The 18502-nt window shown below is 42.8% G+C and overlaps 1 protein-coding gene across 1 annotated transcript in view; it reads left to right on the forward strand.

Moving 5' to 3' along the window:
- The first annotated feature begins 6847 nt into the window (after positions 1–6847).
- Cav1 (caveolin 1) overlaps positions 6848–18502 on the forward strand; it is a 34787-nt gene continuing 23132 nt past the window's right edge. The window contains exons 1-2 of the mRNA XM_021165377.1: positions 6848–6992; positions 8416–8580. Coding sequence (XP_021021036.1) covers positions 6963–6992; positions 8416–8580 — 195 coding nt within the window. The 5' untranslated portion in view covers positions 6848–6962. The remainder of the gene's footprint in view (positions 6993–8415; positions 8581–18502) is intronic.

Raw genomic sequence — 18502 nt, forward strand, 5'->3', positions numbered from 1 at the left:
GCCTCTCCTAGGCCTATATAAGCAGCACCAGTTCTGGGCTTGGGTTCTCTTCACCTCTGTAATCAAGCTCTCCCAATAAACATGTGCAGAAGGATCCTGTTGCAGCATCGTTCTTGCTGGCGAGTCGGGCGCGCACAAGACTCCTCCCTTGTCCTGGGGTCAGACCAGGTTACACCTACTACAGAAGGCCATACCTTCTATTAATGCCACTCCCTGGAACAAGCATATTCAAATCACTATAGTGTTCAATCAAAACTTGCTAAGGTTTGTCTCCTTGTCTCCTTAGCCTTTAAAACTACTAGATTTTATAGTAGTTGATTTATAGAGCCATGCTGTAGAAATAATTGATTGCTATACCCTAAAGTTTAGTTTTTAAATATTTATCAAATGTATAATAATGAAATCATGTTGATTCCCATCAACTTTCACTTTCAGTTAGCTATTATGGTAACCATTCAGAAAGATCCATAAAGTTACAATGGACTGGAGCCTACCAAACACAAGGTGACCAAGCTTTCAGCAAGTTGTGATGGGGGCCCTATGGTGGTTTGAATATGCTTGTCCCAGGGAGTGGCATTATTAGGAGGTGTGGCCTTGTTGTAGTTGGTGTGGTCTTGTTGTAGTAGGTATGGCCTTGTTGGAGGAAATGGGTCACTGTGTGGGTGGGCTTTGAGAGCTTCCTTCTAGCTGCCCGAGGATGCCAGTCTTCTGATTACATTTGAATCAAGATATAGAACTCTTGGCTGCTTACCCAGCACTGTGTCTGCCTGGAAGCTGCCATGCTTCCTGCCATGATGATGATGATGATGATGGACTAAACCTCTGAACCTGTAAGCCAGCACCAACTAAATGTTTTCCCTATAAGAGTTGCTTTGGTAATGGTGTCTTTTCTCAGCAATGGAAACCCTAAGTCTGACATAAAAGTGAATTCAGTTTTCTTGTTTATGTGTGTGTTGGTTGGTTGGTTTAATTTGGTTTTAGTTTTTTGAAGCAGTTTCTCTGCATAGAAACTGGCCTCAAAAGCAGAAATCCACCTGACTCTGCCTCCTGAGTATTGGGATTAAAGGCATGTACCACCATGCCCTGCTAAAATAAATTCAACTTCATAACAGCATTGGGTGCTTAAATGTTTTCTGGGGATTTCACTCAACAGTAAATAACCATCAGATTAATTTAGATTTGAGTAGTAGAAAGTTTACTGATAGAAGTGTGAACTGACATAGGAAAAGCTAAATGGAGATCATATGGTTATTACTATTTTGAGTTAATAGAGGGGCAAAGGCTTTAATGTGAAGCTGTCTGGGAAAATAGATGTATTTACAGAAATCCTAAGATTAAACGTTTGCAATTTGAATTAGCTGGTTTGTTCCGACAAACTAGGTAGAGTACAGAGATGTTGCTGAGAATAATGATACTTTCTAAAGTTTACTGATGCCCCTGGAGCACCCCTCTCCATCCCAAAGCAGAACTGTGATAAAACACACACACACACACACACACACACACACACAAAGCAAAAAGCAGAGTAGATGTTCTCATCCCCTCAGCCTTGTTCCTGGGGGACTCAGAGCATAGAAGTATTACTGGGTGACCCAGAAATAGGCTACCTGCTCAAGTGAAAAGAAGTTAGAGAACAAAATGTTCATAAGCAGATAATATATAAGGTTCAGAGAGCAAAGATAATGCTTTTGGTTCCTGAGTAGAGCTAATGTGGGTAGCAACCCCCAGATTGTTTCAATGAGCCATGACAAGGCTAGGGAATGACTTACCTCACTTGGGATCAATGGATACTCCTGTATCACTCCTGTCTCTCCAGTTTATCATATTTCCACAGAGCCCTTGGGACTCTGGAACTGAAATAATAAGATAATAATAATAGTAATAATAATAATAATGATAAGCACCACTGGCCCTACGTTAGTCAGTTCTCCACCTCTGGAACAAGTACTTGAGCTAATCAACTTGTAAGGAAGAAAGAATTGTTCTGACTCACAGTTTGATTGTAGTTCATGGTCAGATGTACCTATGGCTTTGGGGCCAGTTTTAAAGCAGCACATGGTGGGAGCATTGAGCAGAAAAAATCTATTTGCTTTATGGTAGGGACAGTACTCTTTCTGAGTTTGCCTACAGTGACCTAATAATCTCGCCTCATAATGTCTCCACCAGCTCTTAACAGTACCACTCTGGGGACTTTGGAGGAGCAGTCAAGATGCAAATTAGAGTATCTCCTAAGAGGTGCATGAAAGGACCATGAAAAATGCTGTAGGGGCATCCACTGCCTGAGGACAGAGAAGTGATTTCAACAGTCTTTGGGCCGCAAAGCATCCTAAGACCTAGACATGCCTCAGAATTGAATTCCTTAGCAATTCACAAGCTCACTTCTAAACAAACTACCGAGGAATGGTGGAAAGTACAAACTGTCCTCAGTGAACTTTCTGCTACCTAAAGAAATTGGGTTTTGTTAGGGAAATTAAGTTTAGCTATAGAAAAGAGTTGCTATGGTTCACAGATGACTTTAACAGTGTCTATAATGTTTTCCCCTTAAGTTCTAAGGCAAAGAAGACAAAATGATTTTACCATCAAGCTTGATTGGGCCTGTTCATATTATGTGCTTACTTTGAACAGTTGGATTATTTTACAGAAAACATATTTTACAGTGGTAGTTTGAATAAAATGGTCCCACATGCCCATAGATTTGAATGCTGGGTTATTAGGGAGTAATCCTACTTGAAAGGGACTTGGAGGTGTGACTGGGGATGGGCTTTGGGGTTTCAAATGCTTCAGCCAGGCCCAGAGTCTTTCTCTCCCTTCCTGCTGCCTGCAGATCTAGATGTAGACCTCTCAGCTGCTTCTCTAGCACCATGTCAGCCTGCATGTCTCCGTGGTTCCCATTATAAGAAAATGGATTAAACTTTTGAAACTGTAAGCAAGTCCCAATTAAATGCTTTCTTTTGGAAGAGTCGACACGGTCATGGTGTCTCTTCACAGTAATAGAACACTTACTAAGACATTTTGTGAAGTAAAATGTGTCCATTCCATTATTGAATTTGTGGGCTAAACTCTGTCCCTGAGGGTTAGTGGCATCTATCATAATTTAGGTAATTGCACCAATATTTTAACTGTGTCATCTTATGGAATGTTCACAGCACCCTTGATGGATATGCATCAATTATGTCTTCCATTTTTAAAAAATAAAGAATGTAAAGCTAATTAGAAACACTCTCCAGGCATCTTGATCAGAAAAACAAAGAAATAGTTTGCTTTGTCATTTAATAAATAAATAAATAAATAAATAAATAAATAAATATCATTAAAATACTGAAAGAAAAGCTGGGCATGACATGCCTATAAATTTCAGTATTTGATAGGTGGAGGCAGGAGATGAGAAGTTCAAGGCCAGCCTTCTCAAATACATTGGTATTTGATGATGATGATGATGATGATGAAGAAGAAGAAGAAGAAGAAGAAGAAGAAGAAGAAGAAGAAGAAGAAGAAGAAGAAGAAGATTCAAGCAAAGAAGTTCCAGCTAGACTCCCTGTCAGACAGGGAAGAAAGGAATCAGCAATGTAACAAATCTTCAGTCAGAATGCTGTTACTTTCCAAGTGAAATCCATGAAATAAGGGAAGAAGACCTCCATGGAACCTGGTAGACAGAGTAAGTAGAGGAAAGCATATGAGGGCTACCAGCCAATTAGCAGTGCTGGGAGGAAAGCCTCTGAGATATAGCTCAAGTCTGGAATGAGTGGTAACTGACTTTGCCATAGTTACACACACACACACACACACACACACACACACACACACAGAGCCATTTACCATTTACAACCCATTCCCAAATCTCTTTTCTAAGCTGATTACGAAATATTGAAAGATTTGCTTGCTTGTTTGTTTTTCCTTTTGAAGTTGTATGTATTTTCTTTTGTCTGTAGGAGTGTTTGCCTGCGTGTATTTGTGCGCACCAAGTGTGTGTCAGTGCCAGAAGAGGGCAGAGGATCCCCTCAAACTAGGGTTATGGACAGTGTGATCTACCAAACCCAACCCAGAGCCTATGCAAGAGCAGCAAGCTCTCATAACCCTCCTTACTCTCGCCCATCGCTCCAGCCCTGGGTTTTACTTCTTAAGACTCTTAGTATTGCTTAACCTTAGGCTCCTAACCAGAGAGGAGAAAAAAGATAAAACTAAATGAAAAGAGGAAAAAGACTCAGTGTCATGAGAATGGGAAAGATAAAGCACGGTAGGAAGATGGGCCTGGAAGAAAGGCAGGGCGAACACAAAAAAAAAAAAAAGCAGCTAATTGTTATTTAGCCACAAGCAGATCCTGTGTCCTGGAACTTAACAAGTGCAGTGAGTTGTCAACTTAGAAGCGGTTTATTTTCCTCAGAAGGAGTGTTAGTGCATCCAGACTTCAGTGTCTTTATGTCTAAGATAGTGGGATTAGCTGACCATTACCGTGTTTAGTTAAGTATCTCTACTGATGCAAAATCCTCAGGCAGGCCTTTAAGGTTGCATCAGACATGCGAAAAATAGCAAATAAATAAACTGCAATACTCATTTCCAGTAAATGATTTAGAGAAAGCTATTAACTTTGCCTCAAGCCCAAAGTCACATGTGTGAATATCAAAGAAAAGGATTATCTATATCTCCTATTCACTTAAATCTATACCTAAGTTAGCAGAGTTAACTTCTCATGGGTCGGAGTCATTTCTCCCAGTCAGCTGTCACAAGAGCTTAAGAACTGTTTCTCTGTAGCATCTGTGTCTTGTTGAGGTGGGTCACCTAAACAGCTATAGTTTTTCTAGTCATTGTGGATTCATCTTGGCATCGGGAGCACTCCCCTAATCTTTATGATTCCAGAGCCACTGTTGACTTGACTTAGATATGGGCTTTCCCCTGGAGGTGGCTTTCCCTCTGCTGGTTTAGGTAGGCACTCACTGAAGGACCTTTTCAGAACTTCTTTCTGTCTGGAATACAAGGCAAACTCTCCCCATTCCTGTTGACTTCTTCACAGTCAGAATTACTCAGCGGCAGCTTGAAACAATGGGTGGGAACCAGTTTCTACGTTTTTCCCTAGAACAGAATCCTAATGGCCTCGAAGCAAATATCTCTGAAAGACAATGCATATAGTAGACAAATGATATCCTAAGAGATCTTCAGAGGTAGCTAAGGCAGATAGATACATGGAACCAGAAGGCCTTTTCTGGCTTACCGTGTAGGTTGACACACAAGTTGATAAAAGATTTTGGAAAAGTAACTTAGTAGAAATAAAACTAAGGAGACTAGCCTTTGGGAAGACGTTTAATCTCATGGGGAACAGCCAGCATAAGTTACCTAACCTGTACCACACTGACTTTCCCCTGCCATTCCTAGTTAAAATTCGCCCTTTTATTTTTAACAACATACTGCTAACCACCCTCATTAGATTAGTATGACAAATGCAAGTGCTGAAATAGCACACCGTTCCCATTAGCTATGAGTATCACACCCTGATAAAAAATAAATAAATTATTCATAAATAATATATTTATAATTTATAATACAATATATTATAAATTTATAATTAATCAAATAATTAATTAACAATTAATTCAAAGGATAGATTGCCTCCCTATCAGCCGGGGACCCAGGTTGCTGGTCTTTTCAGGTCTTCTTTCCAGCTAGATGATCAGTTCTTTCAGGGTTCCATTTTATCTGTTTTTTTATTTTATCAGGCCCCAGGATTCCTCTTCATCCTTCTCATGAGCCCGTGTTCTTGCTTCTTGGAAACAATTTTAAAAATGTACTCTCTGTCCTTTCCGGTGTGCATTGGGAGTGTTTGCATAGGAATGCTTAGGTAAAACTTTCCTTTCATCCTTGAGGTGGTGGGGAGTAAACTGCTTAGTTACTGTCTCTAATTAGTTACTCTTTCCTTTAGTAAAAAGCAACTATAGTTTGTCTTATTTTTCCTTACAATAAAACAAAAGGAGGCTGGCCAGCTTTTGAAACTGATATTTTAGTTGTTAACTTAAAAAGAAAAACTACTTTGTCAAAAAATAAAACAAACAAACAAACAAAAGCATGCTCTCACAGTCAAGTACATATTCCTGCGCCTGGATCCTCTATGGCAGATGTAATTCAGTGGTAGAGTGTTTAATCTCCAGACAGAATACCCAAAGCCCTGGGTTCGAACTCGTCGATCTCGAGCCAAGAAAAAAAAAAAAACAAAAAAAAACCTCTCTAGTAACAAGCTTGAACCTCTAAGTAAAATTTTCTGCAGTTGAAAATACTCAAAGTGCTTATGATTACTGTATAACCTGCTGGTAGGGATTTCATTTTCTTTATTGCAGAGGCGCCCACACAGATTGCTTCGTTGTGTTTATATTTAAAAACAAACAAAAAAAGTTCCCTCAGGTTCCCAGTCATCTCGCTTCTATATCTTTCTCTGTGAAACAAGGAGACAGATCAGTTCTAGGAGGTAATGGGACGTGGGCGAATTGGGAGGGGAAGCAGCTTAGGACAGGGCAGAATTCTTTCTGCAGAGCCGGATGCCCATACTGGGCATCTCTGCAGACTCTTGGGCTCCCTCCACCCCTGCTGAGATGATGCACTGGGAAAACACGCGCTCTCCCCTGGATGCCTCTCTGTAGGTTTATAGCTGGGAAAACGTTGCCTCGAGTCTAAAAAAAATCTGCCCAAACTGCCTAGCTCTGATGAAGGCTTTCTCACAGGCTCTCAGCTCCCCGCGGGCGCTCCCCGCCCTCTGCTGCCAGAACCTTGGGGATGTGCCTAGACCCGGCGCAGAGCACGTCCTAGCCAACTGAGAGCAGAACAAACCCCTGGCGAACAGCCAAGAGGCTCCCTCCCAGCCACCGCCCCCCGCCAGCGCCTTTCCCCCCTCTATACAATACAAGATCTTCCTTCCTCAGTTCTCTTAAATCACAGCCCAGGGAAACCTCCTCAGAGCCTGCAGCCAGCCACGCGCCAGCATGTCTGGGGGCAAATACGTAGACTCCGAGGTAGGCTTGGGTGAGGGCGCGCCGGCTCCAAAGTGCCTGCTTTTGCTATCTCCCACTCCAAATGCTCGGACTGCTTTCCTCGCCCCAGCCCGCTCTCCACCTTCGCGGCACTCGAGCTGGCACCGCAGAGGAATGGGCTGGGTGGGGAGGTGAAAAGCTAGGAATGTCTTAGGGCTTCCTTTTGGAGAGGAGACCAATGGATCCAAAAGGGGAAAGAAGGAGACCCGGTCTGCCGGTCTGCCAGACTTAGAAAAGTTTTCCAGATGACACGTTCGCGAGACCCCACTGCGGTCCAGCCCGTACCTACTGGGAGGCTTAGGGCTGGTGCTCAGTGTGTATGTGTGTGTGTGTGTGTGTGTGTGTGTGTGTGTGTGTGTGTGTGTGTGTGTGTGTGTTCGGGGGAAGGAGATTCATTTGGACAGTGTCCCCCCACCCCAACCCCCCAGGAGCCTAAAGTGGCTGGCTTGGGCAGCGGCATGCGTGTATTGCACTTAGCGAAGTTCTCAAGAACTTCAATAGTTCTTTCTGCCCCTGAGAGGCCCGGGCGCGGTGGGGGGGGGGGTCGGAGGTGGGGGAAGCCTCCTTCCTCCCTCACAAGTACCACCGCCATTGTCAACTACTTCTTGGTACTCAGGTGAACTAAACGTGGAGACCCCGGTTCCCAAATAGGACTACCGTTCAGGTTGGAGTAGACAGCCTGAGAGTGATCTAAGTAAGGGTGGTTCAGGCAGTCCTACAGATGGCATGTCCTTCTGGGGCGTGGGGGTGACGGGTCTTGGCACATGCCTCAGCCTAAAGAAGTATGTTAGATTGTGAGCCACTTATTCACCCCCACGGCCTAAGGAAAACCAGAGAGTAAAGGCGGGTTTTAAAAAAGGGTAGGGGCTGCGGCAGGTGCAAGGAAGAAGCACGGAGGGACAGTGAAGATGGGGCCTTTACGTCTGTCAGTTTGGTCCAGAGGGATCTTGATAATGTTGAAAGGGACCTTAGGACAGTGTTAACGGTTAAGAGAGGGACCAGGGAGCAGGTGAGGTTGTGGGGACGTAGGTCTGGCGGAGAGAAGGAATACAGAGGAGGAGGAACGGGAACCCCAGCCCCTGGGCTGGGGAGTCAGGGCCGAGAGCCGCGGGGAGCAGGAGGGCGCATGGGACTTCGCCCTGACCCCTGGCGGCGGGCGCGGGAGGCAGGCGCTCTCTGCCTGGTACCGAGGGGTGTGGTGTCCTCCGCTCCGTCCTCTTAAAAAGCTTGCAGCGCTGGAGTTTTCTGTGTGCAAGCCTTTCCTTCGAGGTTGAAGCTAGCAAAAGTTGGAGCGCCAGGCTCCCCCCGCACAGCCAGGCTGACTCTTGACTCTTGTTTTTCTTTCTGAACTTTTCTTCCCACCGCTGTTGCCGCCCTCCCCTGGCTTGGCCGGTTGCCCTCACAGGGACATCTCTACACTGTTCCCATCCGGGAACAGGGCAACATCTACAAGCCCAACAACAAGGCCATGGCAGACGAGGTGACTGAGAAACAAGTGTATGACGCGCACACCAAGGAGATTGACCTGGTCAACCGCGACCCCAAGCATCTCAACGACGACGTGGTCAAGGTAAGCATGTTACTGTCTGGGTCCCACAGTGTACTCTCCCAAGCTTTGACAGACAGGCACTCTTTTTTGAACTTGGCCGTGTGTGAGCCCCTGCGGGTCTGGTGTCAGAAATGTCGCATCTGCCTGCCTCTTCCTGCTGGCAAGTTCAGCAGGAATTTAGCCAGTTGATGTGGGGGGTCCATAGAACCTCAGCCACGAGTGCCCTACCACACACATGCACATTACTTGAGAAGGGAGAATTATTATGGTCCATTGGCAGGTTAAAAGTCCAGTTACAGGTCTTTTCCATGTCGGTAAAATAATTGTGTGAGACTTTGTGCCACTGGTGAATAACGGAATACAGAATGAGCAGATTCTGTCAGCTAAATAATCTAAATGATTAGCATAAAATATGAAATGAGTGGAAATGCTTAAAACCGATAACATATACAGATATGTGTACATATTTTGTATGTAGTGTGTGTGTGTGGTGTTTTAACTATAGAAACAAGGCACACGTGCAAGGGAAAGCCCATTTACCAAATTGAAAATCATTTTCACCTCTTGACTTCTGGATCCCTCTAGTTAAATTTGTGCATGTGTGGTGACAGCCAAGGTCAGCCTGCCCTGGGCTAACAGAACTCAAGATTGGTGTTCTATTTTCAAGATGTCCTTACTGAGATTTAAAATACCTTACTTTCCTGAGTTGTTGGTCAGCATAGACTTGACACAGTGGTCTGTCTGACTTTCATTATCATTTTGTTATTCAACTTTGACCCTTTCAACAATTCTGGCTCAAGGAATTTTTTTTTTGTCTGAATCTGAGTGGGTTGAGAAATCCTGGACTTGAGCTGTCCTTGGCAGAGGGTTTCCTTTGAGTGGCCTGGAGGGCCAAGGAAAATCCTAGCTCCAGGGGTTCTAGCGGAAGACACTGTCCTGCCCAGCCCCTGACTCACCATTGAGGAGGTGATGTGGTTTCTGCCCACAGCCTTCTATCTATGGATGGGAGGAGCTCCAATACAGTTTCACCTTTATGAATAATATATTTCAGAGAGAGAGATGGCTTAATCTACAACTACAGGGAAAGTGTATCTGTCAAAATTGACTCTCTTGGTTTGCTGGTAGAGAAAAAGGAAAATTGGACCATTTTCTTTTGGCCACATTGTGGAATATTTAAAACCAGCAATGAAGGCACCTCATAAATTGGAAGTTAAAATTGCTAAAAAAAAATCCGTTTATTAGCCACACTTCCTTAAAGGGGAAAGAGCAGTTTTCTTTTCACCCTTCTTGTGCTGCATTGGTCAAAGAGGGAGACTCCAATTATAAAAGCAGATTTCATGATTACAAATTGGCTCCCTTCTATGGAGCCTCCCTGTTGTTGCAATGTGGATTCCCAAGAGCCAGAGAGCCTCCTGAGATGAGTCAGAAAGGCCAGCAGTGTGGATTTGGGTCCCCACACATAGCATGACTAAGTGGAGAGAGAAGGCCCCACTGGGAAAAGAGACTTCAACACAGATGGAAAAAAGGCATAACAGGCTTGGAGGAAATAGCAGTTTACAAAATACTACGTCAAGAGCGAGTGTGGAGCTCCTCAAATTAGAAGAGCTAGAGCAATACCTGCCTGCTTGCTCACAGGAGGAGCAAATCCAGAAAGACGGACAGACAAGAAAAAGCTTACCTTGAGAAAAGAATTTGGAAGGATTTAGGCAGATGTCCTGTCCAGGAGGTTATCTTCTGAAAGCATTTGTTTTGCAAAGAGAGACCCAGGCTACCCCTGCTCATAGACTCCTCCCCTTCCCCACAGAACTAGCTAGAAATTTTCCATCATAGAAATCTCTGCTGGACAGTGTCTTGCTAGAGTGTCCCCTGTTCTTCACCGATACCTTCATATCCAGTTGAAAACCACAACTAAACAAACCTTCTATGTAGACAAGAAATGAGGCCCAGATTTAAGGTATAAAGAACAGCATATTCCAAATCATCTCAGCCCTATGTATCAAGTATGGAGGCATGGAAAGGCTCCAAAGGCTTCATGCTCTACACTTGCACTTCATCAACACAGAGCATGATCACCTAGCCCTCCGGCAACACGAGTATCAATTTCAATATAGAATTGATTGCCAGTATAACTGTTTTCATATAGAGGCTTGACACTCCACATAACGGTGTATCTACATATATACAAAATATTATGATTTGAATGTTTTCTTAAGCTTCTTTTACCCAGGTAGTTACCCTTGGACTCTCCATTCTTCCTCTGGCATTTATAATGTTCATTCATTTGCTTATTACCCATGATTAAAATGTGAAAGTTAAAAAAATGCATTAAAATATATGATCTTATTAATTGCTATTCAGTTTATTACGATGTTGCGATGTGTTAGGCTGGATTTTTATGATTTAGTTTTTAAAATAAGTCCAGCAGATAAAAATATTACTGTTATTACTGCTAATAAAACAAGAAAGATATGTACATATTTTAAAAATCTTAATCTTGAACACACACACACAGCCACAATGGATCCTTTAGTTTTGCCTTGACTACCAAGACACATGTAGCTCTATTATTTGTTTTATTAGCACAATTTATTTACTCTCCCCCACAGGTGGTTTTGTGTTCTCTCTCTCTCTCTCACTCTCTCTCTCTCCTTCCCTCCCTCTCCTTCCCTCTCTCTCTCTCTNTCCCTCCCTCTCTCTCCCCCCCTCCCTCCCTCCCTCCCTCTTACTCCCTCTCTCCCTCTTCCTCTCCCCCCTCTCCCTCCCTCTCTCCCTCTTCCTCTCCCCCCCTCTCCCCCCCCCCCCCCCCCCCCCCCCCCCCCCCCCCCCCCCCCTCCTCTCCCCCCTCCCTCCCTCCCTCTCCTTCGCCCCCCCTTCTCTCTCTCTCCCTCCCTCCCTCTCCCTCCCTCTCTCCCTCCCCCCTCTCTCTCCTGGCATGTAGTAATATGAGGCTCCATTGCTCTGTCAACTGCATTGTCATTTTAGAAATAGACTAAATATATGCTATGCTAAGCCAAAGTAAGCAGTATCGCATATCGCAGAATAAAATGTTCTTAAAAGTGATTGTCACTGATACTGTCAGGAAGATGTCGCAGGAAGAGCAGCAGGTGGGTAAAGATTCCTTAAATCCTTTAATGGAGGGGGTCAAGAGGAGCATGGGATCTGACCTGGGTGGGAGAGCACAGTCTGGATGCAGAAGGTTAGGAGGGCAGGAGGGTGCACGGAAGGAGACCAGACTGTTATATATTGTATTTTGAGAATATTCTCTTCCATACCTTCTTACCCTCCATCTTCTCACCCCTCCCTTTCTTTGTCCCTGTAGACACTTCCATATTATTATTTTAAATAAAGTTTGATTATAATTTTTAATTTTTGAGATTATAATTATGTTCCCCTCCCCATTTCCCTTTCCTCCTTCCAGCCCCACCCAGTGTAACCCTTGACTTTTTCTCAGATCCATGGTTGCTTTTCCTTCAAATATATATGCATATAAATTTCTAAACATAAAAATATAGCCTGCTCTGTCTATATAGCGTTGTCTGTGTATGTTCTCAGGGGTATTTGGTATTAGATGATTAACTGGTATGCTGCTACCTGGGGAAGACTGTTTCCCTCACTCTCAGCATTCCTTCGCTGCCTGTAGTTTTTGTCTAGGGTTGAGGCCTTGTGAGTATTTCTATCCCTTAGCATGTCTACCGATGTCATCCTTGCTAAGGTCTTGTTTAGGCAGCCATGTTGGTGTGGCTTCATGGGTGTTGCTGCTCTGACGTTTCTAGGAAACACAGTGTCACAGCAACCTATGTGTTCCTCTGACTCTTCTCATCTTTCCTCCCCCTCTTCCACCACAACCTCTTAGTATTAGGTGCAGTTGTTCCATGCAAATTTTAATATCTCACTTTGATTGGAATCTAGGAGCTCATGTGGCATAGTAGAACACGATAAAAATGAAATGAGAGATTAAAACCAAGCAGCAGAGTCCTGAATATCACACTCAGTTTAAGATTGTAGGCTCCCAAGTCCACAGTGGGAAGCTGTGGCATAACTGAAGGATGGCGTTGATATGAGATGCTAAAGTTTTGAAAAAGACTAGGGTTGAAAGCACAGCTGTGATGTAGCCATGCTGGGAAAACAGGAAAGGGCTGAAATGCAAGTAGTCCACAACTCACCGTGGTGCAACCTGATTATTCAGTTTTCCAGGCTACAAAAATAGAGCAAATTCAGTAGGAACTATGCTTCAAAAATTTGAATCTTGACCTTTTCCCACTCCAGCAGTGATATGTATCACAATGGTCTCTTGTGATGCTGGGCGGTGGGAGTGAGCATAACTCCCAGATAACCACACAATCCCAAAAAGAAACAACCACCAATACTACAGTATACCATGTGGCTGAACTATGGTGTTCAGTAGGTTTGGTGTGTTAAATGCATCTTTGACTTGAAGTATTCTCAACGTATAATGGACTTAATGACTCCATGGTGCAGACGTGATATGAAATGAATGGTGCATACACTACAGATAGAACCATCAGAGCACAAAACAACATAATTTATGGGAACATAATGGTTAGTTGCCTAGTTTCTAGTTCCCCCTTTGGGACATTAATAAAAAATTAGAGTTAATGAAGTTTTAAAAAGTTCTCCATAGTTTCAAAAAGGTGCTCAAGACAGATATTTTGAAATGTACCACCAAAAAAGAAAACATAAGATTACAAAATTTGTCATGGATTATTGTCATGGAGAAGAAATGGGTTTAGTGATCTTGGGATTAGCACTGAGACAAATCAGAACATCTGGGAAGAGGTCTTTGCTCAAAAGTAAAAATATCTGTTTGCAACTTTGTCTCCTAAAACGTGAACATAATTAGATATGGACAAACTCAGTTTTCATTAATCATGGAGCAAAGTCATGTGTGTAGTGAGCAGAACATTATCAGTGAGGTTTTCCATGCCTCTGTGACCATTTTCTATGAGAAAAAGTCTAGAAAAAGTTGTGACTGATGTCAGATAAGGATTATTTATAAAATTAAGCCACTTTAGTATACACATAATCAAAGCACACTTCCAATACCATGGTGGCAACCTTTCCTGTTGGAGTTGATAGACATTTGACTTCTTTGTTTAAGGTGCTTCTTAAAATGGTAATAAATATGCTGCAACAACTGAAATCATACCTAGAATTCAGGATGTCCAGGTTATAAATCTTACATCCTTGATTGCAAGTTTTTACATATTATTGAGCAAAGCAAGATACTAAAATGAGAGACATTATTTATTCCTAAGCATATGAATAAGTTTATGTTCAGCTAACAATTACATAAATATTGTATAATATTTTATTCTTAAATATTAATGCATAATATATAATATATTATGTATTTTACATATTATTCTTTAAATGCTTCTTTAAAAATTGCTTTTTTTCTTACATCCATCTCCATACTAAGGTAAAAATATAGTGAGAAATTGTTTGTCTAAACTCTGACTTTAACTGAATAGGAATCTATATTTCTTATTATGACAAAGTGTACTATATATCCTTGAATTATGAAGGGCCCATGATATGGGATATTTTCCCATTAGCAGCAGTGCTGGCTACATTTTCTAGGGGGTTGAATTATGAACAACTGCAGTAGGGAACAGGATCCAAAAGGTCCAGAAATTTCAAAAGCCACCTGCTTATGCATCCTGTCCACTCAAGTGTATACAATAGCAGGTACTTTCTAGCTCTTTCTAGTTTACCCTACTCTGAAACAGCAGTTCTCTATGACTGAATTCCCAGATAAATCTGATTGCTAAAGAGAGGTGTTCACCGACCTGTGGGGCTCTGGATCCTTCTATCACACTATATTTGCAGTAGGGAGAATGAATGCCTACAGAAGAGTTTATGCCAGGATGCATGCACCCTTTCTTCTGCTCTGGAGAACTTGTATGAAGATGCATATATGTATGCATATGCATTCTCTGGAATGTTTGTTATATGAGATGCATTGCATGTATATGCATATATATATAAAGCTTTTATGATGTTAATGAAATATCTTTACAAGGATATAGTGTTTTGAAAGATATATATGTCTTTGAAAACAATGTAGTAAAAGAGCTCCGCTCTCTTACAAAGTGGCCTAATGTAGAGGAATTTAGAGATGTTCTGCCATAGTGGAAAGACTACCATGCTAATAAAATACTTTTAAACAATGTCCATTTTGAATTCTGAAAAATTGTGATTGAATTGCAGAAAATATTGCAGTTAATATTTAATCACCTCTCTTCACATATCAGCTTTCCATTTTTTCTATAGAATATTTGAAACCTGAAGTCTTTAAAAAATGGATGGTTTCTTTCCAAACCCAAGAGGTTTCACAGATTTAATTAAGGCATCAGAGTCATTAGAGGAATTCTTAAAAATCTAGATGCTTGGGCTTCCCCAGATCTGTCCATTTGGAACTTCAGGTTTAGAAATAATTCTGCCCAAGTTGGTGTAAAGATACATACTCTTTGTTCTACTCCTTTAGAACAGACAAGTCATGTGGTATTGATTGTTTGTTTGTGTTGTTTTGTTCTTGACACTTTTCCCTGACAGCACATTAGTTGAGGGTTTGGACATCTTAAAGCTTGTCAGAGAATTTTGAAATGCTGTGGAGTACTCCCAAATCACCCTTACTCAATGCTTTTCCATCTTTTTGAGGTCATTTCAGTTTAGAGCCAACTGGACTCTCAAAGCCCCAGGGTAACCTGAGTGGGGCAACCATAAGTTCCATGTTGCCCTATCCCAGATAATTCTGCCCAGCTTTGAGCAATCAGGATTATTTTTTAACCTTGAGCAACTATTAATAGTGCTCCCCATTGGGAGCAAGTGCCTCCATTTGGAAGACAAAGCATAAAAGCACATTGACAATCATCTGTTCCTGCTTCTCTGCTCCCTTACCTAACAGATGATACAACATTTTCACATCCCAGGTGTACCCTGTCTCCCTCCTCCCCACTCTCTAGGGCCAGGCCTTTCCTGCCTTTTATCATATCCAACAAGCTGCCTCATCATCTGGATGGGCAGTTTCTAAACTCAATCTACCCTGTGCTAACCCACTAGATTCTTTCCACAAATCACAGGGTTAAATGAACTGACATTCCTCCATCACATATTTTGTCAGTGACTCAATCAAAAGATTAAAATGTTTAAAATCACTTAACTATTTTTCAGTTAGTCCAGGAAACATAAAACAGCATACTTTCACATGAACCATTGTTTAGGGAGGGGGAAATGTTTTTGAATTCTGTCTTAAAGGAAATCTGCATGATCCATGTACTGGGTGAGTACCAAGGGATTTAGCCAGTAGAATAGAATTACACCTGCAGAGAATACATATTTCCTGCCTCTCAGGGAAATTGTGTTGATGGTTCAGATATAAAGTACATCTTGCTTTCTTTAATTGAGCCTCACAAAGATGTCTCTCGTTGGCCATTACTTCGTGGAAAGGGAAGTGCGTGTTCTTAAAGATACAAGCAGGTTTTCCCCTTCATCATTGTTGCCTGCTCCGGTAATTCAAAACTAGGCATTTTTGAACTTTGAGGAGACTTAACCAGGTTCCAGTGCAGTGTATCTCACAGTAATGTCAAAGTTAAAAGTTTAAAGCTGCATTAAGTGTACAAACCTTTTCCAAGCACAAGAGCAGCATTATAATATAGCTAGATGATGACAGATTCACCCCTAGATATTTGCATTTAGATATTATATTGGGTTATATAGGGTGCAGATATCAAACACAAATACATTTTCCCATTTACAGTGAATCATGAAAGACACTGAGAACAAATAGTGGAAAACAACGTGACTGAAAGCAAGCAAACAAAAATCTTAAATGTCCTCTGGCTGGTCACGTGCTCTGTGCTAGGCTAGGCTGCATACACCCCAGCCCCAGCTTTCCCCACATTGACTTCTACTTAAAAGTGCTGCCATGTATGACTACCCAGCCAGACTCAGGCGTTCCCCGAGTAGCTGAGTCACAGGACCCATCTGCAAGGCTGTAGGGCAGGAATATACACCTCGATGATTCTGAAGAAGATTGTATAACTAAAGGGCAGGCAACAATCAGACACAAAGCAGAGAGGGCTTGGCAGTCTCCAACGTTAAGTACATGTTTGCACAGAAAGGATTCCCACCAAGAGCAGTCATGGAGGTGAAGGTGCCTGGTATCAGCAGCAGTTCGCGGTATCCAGAGCCACGTGGAAAACCAGCGTCCGGTTCAGCAGGGCTGTCTTCACTCAGCCACCATGTTTGTGTCTTAAAGGTGTCAGTGATCCATAAAGGGGCCTTGTGGCCACAGAGCACCCTAGTGCTGGTTACAAGCACCCTAGTAGGGTAGGGGGGAGTGGGGTAATGGGAGGCTCCCTCCAGCCTTTCCTACAGCTCGGCTCAATGATGCTCATGTCATTTCCTCCTCCAGTGGTCCTGTGAGATGCAAACTGTTGTTGCTACCGCCATCACACTCGGTTTTGGAGAAAGGAACCACAGGTTGCTCAGAGCTGCACAAATAGAAAGTAGGCTGTCGGATTTAGAACACAAACAGTGGAATTCAAAAGAATAGGCTCCTAAGCACTGTTATCCCATACCCCTCTGTGGCAGGTCACCCTCCAGGCAAACACTAGTGTTGTGAAACAGCTGAAATACATGATGGCAGCCTCATACTGAGCACACAGCGATTTTTGATTCAGTCTTCTACGTTGGGAGTAGCAGGCATATCATTGTCAGACCTGACTTTAGATCCTGGCAGGTTGGAAGGAAAGGAGAAAAATGCATGTACAAACCGAAATAAACTCCAAGACGTACACGTTCCCAGGGAGGTGGAGGGCACTAAGTTGCAGAGACCAGAGGTGAGCACAAACTCCTGGGGCATATCAGTGAGAGGAAGCAGAAGCAAAGGCGTCGACTGAAGACTGTTTAAAGAGCAGGGATCACTCAGGCTGCTGAGAGCACCTGGGGTGTGGCTGCTCCTGCTGGATATGACGGGTGGAGTAAGCAGGAGAGAACACCAAGGCAGGCCCCAACACGTACAAAACAACGTTCTCAGTTTGCCTACTCAGTCTGTATAGACATACGTGCCAGCCAGCCATACATTGTGGAAACAGGAAGCTATTAAGAACAACCTAAGTTAGATGCTGCTGGGAGAAAGGTCCATTGATTTCTACAGGGAGTTTCTCTGAGACTTCCTCCCTGGGCATTACATATTTGTTCTCAAAAACAAATGCCAGAAACAAAGACAGACTTAACTAGTGCACTTTTACAAGGCAGCATTAATCCTTTCGAATGACTAGAATGCTTCGTCAGTCGGGCCCCACTGTTTGCCTTCCCTGTATTGTGAGCATATGGCTGGAAGTGGGCACTCCTCCAGGATAAGCCAAGGCAAAGGAACTAACTACATTCGTTAGAATCATCACTGATTATTTTTGTTAATTAAACATATACTCTTTTCTTGTTTGTTTCTCAAAGAGCCAGAGTTTTTGTTTGTTTGGTTTTGGGTTGGTTTTTTTTTTGGGGGGGGGGGGGTGCGTGGGTAGTGAGGACTGGAGATGGCATCATTGAAAACAGTTACGACCAATCTCCCAGATTATTTTTGGATAAACCCCTTCCATTTCTGCAGTTACATAGTATGGGAATGAGTTGTTCCCATAAAACATGCTCAAACAATACTTAGGAAAACCAACTCCCCACCAGGCCCAGAGAACATGGAGTCCCAGGACACTAGGACCCCATCCTAGAACTCCAAGCATCCTGCAGCATCAGCAGCAGATGCCTGTTGCCTCAGGAGCATCAGCAAAGTCTGCTCTTTACTCCAGTAGCTATGTAGCTATGTGCTCACTGCTGAAGATTTTAAAGCTTTCCAGACACCGGTTCACTGTTCATTAAGAGAAAAGTGAGGTGGGTTCCTTAAAAAAAAAAAAAAAAAAAAAAA

Source organism: Mus caroli, chromosome 6, assembly GCF_900094665.2.
Source record: "Mus caroli chromosome 6, CAROLI_EIJ_v1.1, whole genome shotgun sequence".
Lineage (NCBI taxonomy): Eukaryota > Metazoa > Chordata > Mammalia > Rodentia > Muridae > Mus > Mus caroli.